Here is a 9,746-nt window from a genome sequence, read left to right on the forward strand (position 1 = left end):
TGACAGCAAAGACATTTATAATGTTACATAAGATTTCTATTGCAAATAAATACAGTTTTTTTTTCTATTCATCAAAAAAATCCAGAAAAAAATGTGTCACGGTTTCCACAATAATAGTATGCAATACATTCAGCTTTGCTATCGCAGGAATAAATAAAAAAATAAATATATTAAAACAGAAAACAGTTACTTTTATTACTGTTTTTACTGTATTTTGTTTCTAAAACAAATGTAGCTATGTTTTAAGCTCACCAACCCCAAACTTTTGAACAGTAGTGTACAAAACAGAAATAGACCCAATGAGAGTAGCTGCCATATTTAATCTGACGCAGAAGCATTAAAAATGATGACACACAGGTACCAAACCACAACATAATGAACAAACTGCATTTCCGTTTCTTGCAGCCTTGTGTTTGTTAGTTTCAAATCAAGCACGGCAGCTATTGTTTAAGGCCTAAAGCATGTATTTTCTAACCCACTAGTAAGTCACTTCCTCAGTGGTTGAGACGCACAAAGCGTTTGCAGTTTTAAATTCAGTACTAATCACACAACTGGAATAAGAAAGAAGTGAACTTTTGGAGGGACTTTTGAAAAGCATCCAAAAATGTGTTGGTATCTGCAAAGAGCCGTCTTTGATCATCTAGTCCTACAGAGCACTGGTGGCGCCACGGGCCCATAGGACTGCACTTCTGAGGCTCACTGGAGGAGGGGTGGAGCGCCCTGCTCCGGTCCCTCAAGGAAAACCATCTGGATATGTTCACCCTGCTCCCAGCAACACACTCGTCGCCCACCTGCTTTGCCTCCAGAGCAAAGCCGCATGAAAAATGCACAGTATCGCTGATGCAAGGGCAGAGGAATTACATGATCAAGAGTTTTTAAATAAGATCCAACTTCGGAAAGCAACAAAAGCTAGTGCAATATAGTTGACAAACTTTCGCTGCATAAAAATAAAGTTTGAAGGGAAGAGTCTACATTAAACAGAAAAAATGCATAAAATGAATAAAAAGGCATTTTCTTGACTTGGATTGCATTGCACTGCTGAAAGAGCTTTGATAGCCCTAAAACTCCTGCAAAGAAAGAAACTAGGGCAATCAAATTAATGCACAAATTTAGTCCAATTAATTATGAAAACATAATGCAATAGGAAAATTAATGCAATTAATCATGCCCCCAAACCTTAGATAGAAGAAAAAAAATTAATGTTTTTAAATTATTTACTCGTCTGCCTCACTAATGTAATGTCTGATGTAATGAATTATCTAAAAAAAAAAAAGATTATATAAAATGAATTTGAATAATCAATTAAAAAATATCACTGAACCTTCTTATGCATTGTTATTTTAGTATTTTTACATATACTGTAGTGTTAAAGTATTTCTGCTCTCTCTCTCTATTTTTTTTTTATTTTATTTGAAGTTTTGCTAATTTCCTTGTTTTTGTCATTTTCATTTTCATTTAGCTTTTGTTTTTTAATATTTTTTATTTTGCTTGCATTTTTATTTAATTCAGTTAGTTGCCAACATTTCTCATTTAAATTTTTTAAAGTTCCTTTAAGATTGAATAGTTATTTTTATATTATTTCAATTTCATTTCAAATAACAAAAATGATTTTTAATAGTTTTCATTTTAGTTAACAATAACAACACTGGTGCACAGTGACAATCATGGTCCTGACTGCGTGGAGTGTAGCACATTGCATCATTTGAGACACAACCTTTAACTAATCATGATCTACAATTCTACAAGTGCTGTTATTCAGGCTGCAATTGAAAACTGGTTGGGATCAACAAATAAAGGTACTTGAAAGCACACAGCACTATAAAGACAAACATAAAACAGAAGAGTTATGTAATCATAGCTCATCCAGTGGGGAATCGAAAGGATGACTAATGCATTATGGGTTATAGGGGCTTTATAGCATACAGTGGCCCTATATATCACCAATTAGGCCTGTCCGACCTTTTCCAGATAGTTTTGTGCCAGGTATGTCACCATTCCCTACAGCACAAGCAAGCCAGACAAGTACAGACAAGCATCAAATCATAGGCCGATGTGTGATATTCATCACAAAATCAATACCTTTACTCCACAACACATGGAAGTACCGCTCGTCTATCGGCTGATTTAGGATAACCAAGCAAATCCTCTGTTTTCCTGGTGAAAGAACAGAAGAAACACACAGAAAGTGAACATTAATGGGCAGCTATATTTCAACAGCATCCTGTGGTTATGATCTAGTCTCAGTCCTCCCATTTACAGTGTGAAACTGAGAGAAACACATTGTAATATTTGGTTTCATCTGGTGAGATACAGCTCTAAATAGAAGCAGCTAATGAAAACAGCAAGAGTAATAACTGAGATAATGGAGCTTAATGCCCTTGGTAATTGCCTAAACACAAATTCTGATGGTTTTTCCACAACTGCTAGATGTACTTTATGTGTAACAATGTAAAGCAAACTGCAAAAGGCAATTTCAGCTTTACAGATATTATTTAATATATTAGATGTAGAAGATCACTTTTATTCTTGGTAATACTACAGAAAATCAACTATAATTAGTAAAGAACATTCCAAAAAAAAAAAAAAAGTTTACCATAATGTATAATCTCCCAATATATAAACAGAAATATACAATTTCAATTTTATTTACTTATTTATTTATTTATTTACTTGGACAAATGAATGAATGAATGAGAAAGAGAGAAAGAAAGAAAGAAATGAGAAATAAATAGAAAATAATTATTTAAAAATCTTTCAAATATATTTTTTATTTGAATTGATGGATGGATGGATGGATGACAGTAAATGAGAAATGGGATGCTTAAATGTTATAAAAAATTATTTAAAAATCTCTCTTATTTGGATGAATGAATGAATGAGTGAATGAGTGAACGAATGCAGTAATGAGAAATGGGGTGCTTAAAGGTTATGAAACATTCTTTAAAAATCTTTCTTATTTGAATGAATGAATAAAGCAATCAATCAATCAATCAAATAAATAAAAGATGAGAAATGGGGTGCTTAAATGTTATGAAAAAATCTTTCACTTCATTTTTTTTGGTGCAAAAGATTCCTATTTCTGTTTTGTTAGAGACATACCCTAATGTTATTATATTTGTATATAAATAAAACGATTTTGGAGGCAGTACAATACATAAAGGGAAAAAAGGTGGTATCTCCCACTTGAGTACCAAAGCTCAATGTGCGCATGTGTGTCTAACCACTAGGCCACAGTTCCAACAAAGAAGATGGAAGTTACTTTCTGTCACATACTGATCCAACTATGCAGCCTGAAACACTCTATGGGAGAAAACTAAATGCGATTACTCTATAATTTAGTGTTTTTAATATTTGAAGATAATGTTCTGTAAGGCATCTCAGAGCTCAAAACAGTCCCAAATGCATGGATTCACACATTTACTTGCAATACATTCCAGAGCCAAGCTGCTCACACATTTTTAATTATAGTTATTTTAACATGAAGCTAATCAGATGCTTCTCTGTTCAGCACAGTGCTACAATTGAACAACATCCCAAAATCTCTACATGGCTAATAAATGCTGGCAGCATTAGGGACATACAGCAGCGTTAATGCATTGATTTTTTTTGTGCACATGGTTAAAAAAAAGAATAACCAACATCACAGGTTGAGCAAATGTAATGAGTGGAGTATAAAGTGTACGTGTCAAAACTCTCTCCGAATAAATCACATTCTGACGCAGCTGTGAACAGAACACATCTTGCAGAACAGAACGAGTTAATATCAAGGTCCTGAAGTGCGAACAGAGTGTATAAATGAATGAGAGCTATCGCAACACCATTGGCAGAGGCAAAAGTTAGACAGCTCCATGAAGAAACAACATCTGTATTTTGCAACAGTTATACCACATTGGTTTTTCACATTTCAGATCTCCTCTTCTGGTAAATTACATTTTTGACAGCACACACTTTTAGCAGAGCACCAAGGACATTTTCCACATTTGAATATTTTCTTTGGGAATTATCAATTGAAATATACAGAAATTATCATATACCAAATTAGCTGAGAGCTTGCTGTTCATTAGGATACAACAAATTTGCAATTCAACACATAAACAAGCTGGGTTTGATTAGTTCACAAATTGGAATGAATAGGACATGAAATGCAATTTCTCATTCAAAACAGCCTTCTATTAAATATAAATGTATTGAATATGTATGAATTGAAGGATTGGAAGCACATGCTGAGACATGAGAATTGAGAATGGCGTATTTTTGGACTAGGTCAAAAATGTGGGCCATGTCTTCAGTCTTCATTTTACTGAAGGGCTATATAGAACATTTCAGAGAAGCGTAAGGTCACATGAGTCCATCTATTCCAAGGTATTTTTGTTCTCATGAGTCTTTTGTCTTGAAATCTCTTGAGCATGTGGACCTTATGGGAAAACGGTATAAAACTTAAGTACAGCAAGTACACTAACCCTAGTTTTACAGTAAAGCTCTACATTAGAAGCGAGAAAAACAACTTTTAAAGCTGCAGTCCGTAAGTTTTGCCTCTTTGTCGCCATCTCTGTTTGAAAACCTGGAATTGCAGCTCTGTGTGGAATTATCTTCTGTGTGTGGGGTTGTGCTCTGGCACGGCTCCAGCGCGGATGAATCTAATGTTTTGAGGAGTATGTGTGTCAGTCTGTCAGTCACCGCACTGATGTGGATACTGTACTTAGGAATCACAGATTCTAGCCTACGTCTTGGAATATATGACCCAAATAAGAATTTTCACCGTATATTGCCATCTGAACAAGTAAGTAACAAGTCTGCCACGTTTGTTCTGACCAACTGAAGAAAAAAGCAATACAATAAATCGTGCTACCAATGTTAATTAAATCTAACGATCGGCTAGCTCATAACACATCAAACCATGCAAATTATTATTACTGTTATACTTTATTCTCAAATTATTAATGTTAACAACATCAGCATTGCGTGACTATGAGTATAGTATTAGCGTGTAGATTTCAATTTCTGTACAGTCTAATCTCCAATTGTCATGCCATTCGAATTTCATATTAAGAAATTATTTTAACCCAAAAAGCAAATTATGCTCCCTTCGAACTGGTTGTCTTTAAAATACAAATCTTGTGTAATCCCAGGCTATCTGTAATCAGAAGCACATTTAAAACTGGAATATAATTTAATTTAATTCACATGTGTTTCATAAACACATAATCCTTTCTGGATTACAATCCGCCATCAAAATGATACATTTAATTATTCTAGCTGCTGTGAGAAAAGGCTATAAATGAGCTGCCACCTGCAGCATCCTCACATTATAGCCTAGTAGCCGGGACAATTTCTTTAAGGTTACAGACGTGACGTAATGATGCAGTGCCATGCTCGAATTTCCTGCGAAAACCTACCCGTACAACTCAAATTAGAAAACATTATTATAAGCTAACCGTTGTGAATCGGGCTAAAGTAAGGCGATAGTTTTGAACACTGGCTGGTTATGTACTTGCTCAAATATTGATTTCGGATCATTTTTAACCCCATAATGTTACGGACTGCAGTTTTAAGTTGAGATCTTGAAAAAAAAAAAAAAGGTTATGATTTTGCAATCATGGTGAAATAATCATTAAATATAATTATTACATTACACTATACATTACATTATTACATATAACAATGCCTGGCCTCTTAGGGCTTCCGTACGTCACTACTGGAGTGTCGTTGTTTCATCTAATAGTTATAAAATATAAATATTAAATGAAAAAGTTTAACTTAAAACAAATAACTACATCCAAAATTTAAATACATATAAATTAAAAATAAATAGAATTATTAAAAAATAAAATGAGCACTGACACTCTAAACAATTCTGGGTTAAATACAACCCAGTGCTGAGCAAATATTGGACAGAACACATGCTGGGATGTTTTCAACCAACAGTTGGGTTAAATGTTTAACCCAACCTTCTGGGCAGTAAAACAACCCAGTCGCTGGGTTAGCCCATATTTTACCCAGCGCTGAGTTGTATTTAATCCAGCATTTTTTAGAGTTTAGTATAATTTATTATTAATTAAAAAAACAAATGACAATCACATAATATTACTAAAACTTAAACTGAAAATATAAATGCTCTTTACATTTCCAAAAGTTGTTCTAACTACAGTGAGGATGGCTTTGAAATAAATTTTATGTCTGGTTAAACGGTTTGTTTTGCAGTCTGTGAATAAGACACAGGTTTTGCAGTGAAATAAAGAGCAAAAATGGTATACAGGCGTTTAGTGGTTAGCTTGTGAACCTTCTTTACGACCTAACAGGTGAAAATTTGCAGGGAAGCTAACAGCAGGACAAAAGTTGATATGTTAGTCGTTGAGAATGCATTCATTACAGTAATGACCACAGGCAATCTCAGACACATTGAAAGCATGGCTGCAATTCTTGGCCAATCATTAGAGCCTGATTACTTACTTTCTGGTCATGTATTTATGGGGCACCTACCCAGACAGGGATAGAATTTTGAGTAAAAAAAAAAAATTCCTCCAGAACACATCTATTATTTCGCTGTAGACTGCTCTCAGATTCTTAAAAATGGGTCTTTTTTGTCCAGTTATTGCATGGGGGGGCTGTTATCCATTTCTGCAGAAAGTAAACTTGACTGGGCTCATTAGCTGATTTCCAAATTGCTTCTACCATCCTGTTAAAAAACAAAATACTAAACAACCAGAGCCAGCATTGCCTGACCTTTGAAATAAAGTAGTGTGTTAATCTGGTTTTAATAGTTCCTGTTTTTTTGCTTAAGTAAACAGCAAACTTTTAAGTTAATATATTAATAGAGCTAATACTATATGTAGAGATCTAATAAAAATGCACCCAGAAAATCACGTTGTGTGATAAAATATGCAAAACAGACATTTGGAATCATCAATATGCCTGTATTGGTGTAGTCTCATCTGTGCAAACCGAGTAAATGATTAAAAAAATAATTACACCTGAATAAACACTGTGGAGGTGCATAAGAAATACAGAAATGATGGACATAGGAAACCATTTCATTTACTTAAAAATCTTATTCTTAGCTGTGGTGAATTAAAAACACTGAAAATAAAAGATTTTCATTCAAAAGCGGTTGGAATGTATAAGACATATAGCACCTTATAATAACTGTGAACATGCAAAGTGGCCAATTTAAAGCATTTGAAGTGTAACTGTGTTGCACTGTGATACATTTATTAACTATGTTTACGTTCTTCAGGACAAAGTGTAAATGCATGCATGGGCGAGAATAAATGTATTCAGACTTTTAAATGAGTTTAAAATGAATAAATACCTGAAGGCAAAAGGCAATCTAATGGAGCGAATTCATCCATGGTCTTGTTTATAATAAGCTGGATTCATCAACTGTAGAGGAAAATAAAGAAAAAACATACAATATTAAAAGACAGCATAAAAAGGCTTTGTTTCTGTAGAGTGAATATCTGACAAATTAGATGTTCTAATCAAAACAACATCTTTCAAAATGACAGATAAAGAGATGTGCTGAAAACTGAAACACTATAAACCATTTAAAGTGTTTAAAATACATGACAAAAATCAGAAATGGAAAAACTTCTCAGCTATTAAGATCAGATCACTCACCACCTTGTCTATGTGAACTCTTTGTCCTGTGAACACACTTTTCCTACAAGGCTTATCTATGCTCTGCCCGTGTAATATGTAACTAGTTTACTTTAGGGTCTCCAGTCCTACTCTTACTCAGCTTTTTCATCCCAAGGTCCTCCCAGGTTCCCACTTAAGAAAAGAAGACAACAGCACACATTTGCGAGTGTGATGTTGCTTATATACAACAGTTCAATAAACAAAAGTTAATACATTTTTGACACAATATTAGCAGTTCCTTTTGTATTTTTGCTTGGTCACTGGAAATAGTACAAAAAAAAAAAGTCAGAACAAGATCAATCATTGCACATCTCCTAGCAATTCACATTAGTAGTGGTGTTTTGTTACTGAATAATTCAGTGTTTATGAATGAATCTCTTGAGTGAATGATTCAATGATAATAATAATATCTGCCAAGTCTCTACGAAAAATGTTATTTCAGTCTTTCTACTTCAAAATTAGGTTTAATTCAGTGTTACTTGCTGATTCTTTGTAATTATTCATAAAATTTTAAATTAATTTCTGAATGAACTAAAAATTTGCAGTGTATTAATGCAATAAAAGACCAGTTAAGTGCACTTAAAGACACTTTAAAAAAGTGCACTTTGTAATAATGTCAAATTAAAAGTTTTACTTTAAAGTACATTGCATAATGTTTAATAATCTTTTGTCATGCGTTAAAGAAGTAATTTTTTTGGATGAGTTAGCTATCATACTAAAGCACATGTACTAAATTACAACTTCATTATTACAATTAGAAATATATTTAATTGTGTAATTAGAAATATATTTAAATATATGACTTACAAGTTTCAATAGAGTAGTAAAATTTTATTTAATTTTGTTTAATTTGTCAGGACTCTTTAACCATATTTCAAAGACACAGAATTATGAAATTACATGTAAAGGTATTTAAGTGCTTTATTCGGTCAAATAAGCACTCGAAATTCAACTGATTGCATTTAATAATAATAATAATATAATTAACTAAAATGCATTTTCATTTAATTTTCATTTTAAAACTCATTACAATTAACATGAGAGTCCAAAACATCACATTCAGTTCTTTCTGTAATAACTAGGCCTACTCTTTTAAAAATATACTTCTTTTTCCATAAGAGAACAGCTGAAGTTTTGACAAATGTCATTTAAACCATAAACTAAAAAGCTTCAAGCTTCAAAACCATAAAAAAGAATTTCATTGATTGTTGATTTAGTTCTGAAACAGATATCTCATCCTGGCTGTTTATGACAGCAATGGTTGAGAGGACACCACTTTGAGCATTATATGCAATATAAATATATATTTATTAATTTAACAGACAGTGCAAAATGTCATTACTTGGATCAATCCTGCTGAGAGCAACAGATCAATGCAGGTAGAGAGGTGTATCCCTAACACTCTGCCAAAATGGATCAACATAGCAACTAAAAGGGTCTAATCCAACCTGACAACCACAACACTATTGATGAAAGTAGAGTGCTGCCAAAAACAGATTGCACCAGAAACTCACAAACTCAAGCAGCTCGGCCTTGTAATAGTTCACTAAAAATAAACATTTACTCACCCTCAGGCCATCCAAGACATAGAGGAGTTTGTTTCTTCCTCGGAAACAGATTTCTTGTAATTTAGCATTACATCACTTGCTCCAAGAATGGACATTTATTGATAGACTAATCGTCATGCTGATTATGTATTGCTTGTTGTGATGTTTTTATCAGCTATTTGGACTCTCATTCTGACGGCACCCATTCACTGCAGAGGATCCATTGGTGAGCAAGTGATGTAATGCTAAATTTCTCCAAATTTGTTCTGATTTAGAAACAAATTCAATTACATATGCCTGTGAGTGAGAACATTTTCAACAGATTTTCCTTTATAGGAGCAGTGCACCCTTATTATTCATTGTATTATTTTGTCATTATTTATTTACCCTCATGCTGTTTCTAACCTGTATGACTTAATTTCTTCAGAGGAACACAAAGAGATGGAACACTAGAGATGGTTTGATCTGGTAATCAATCTGGTAATTTTTTTCCAATGCAATTGAATGGGGGCTAGAGCTTACCAGCTTCAAAATCAGCTGCAAAAGCCCCACAACTCTACC

At 33.4% G+C, this 9,746-nt stretch overlaps 1 protein-coding gene across 6 annotated transcripts in view; it reads right to left on the bottom strand.

The window, feature by feature from the left end:
• The window catches only part of tpk1 (thiamin pyrophosphokinase 1), a 78,496-nt gene that overhangs the window by 67,192 nt on the left and 1,558 nt on the right, over positions 1–9,746 (bottom strand). For 3 of the 6 annotated variants that reach the window (XM_058765062.1, XM_058765063.1, XM_058765064.1), the window contains exons 2-3: positions 7,310–7,380; positions 2,080–2,154 (exon numbers count right to left, since the gene is read on the bottom strand). In XM_058765062.1, coding sequence (XP_058621045.1) covers positions 2,080–2,154; positions 7,310–7,349 — 115 coding nt within the window. In that variant the 5' untranslated portion in view covers positions 7,350–7,380. Of the gene's footprint in view, positions 1–2,079; positions 2,155–7,309; positions 7,381–7,617; positions 7,695–9,746 lie in introns of those variants that run through there. The other 3 variants (XM_058765066.1, XM_058765065.1, XM_058765061.1) reach the window with 2 other exon arrangements.

Source organism: Onychostoma macrolepis, chromosome 24, assembly GCF_012432095.1.
Source record: "Onychostoma macrolepis isolate SWU-2019 chromosome 24, ASM1243209v1, whole genome shotgun sequence".
NCBI lineage: Eukaryota > Metazoa > Chordata > Actinopteri > Cypriniformes > Cyprinidae > Onychostoma > Onychostoma macrolepis.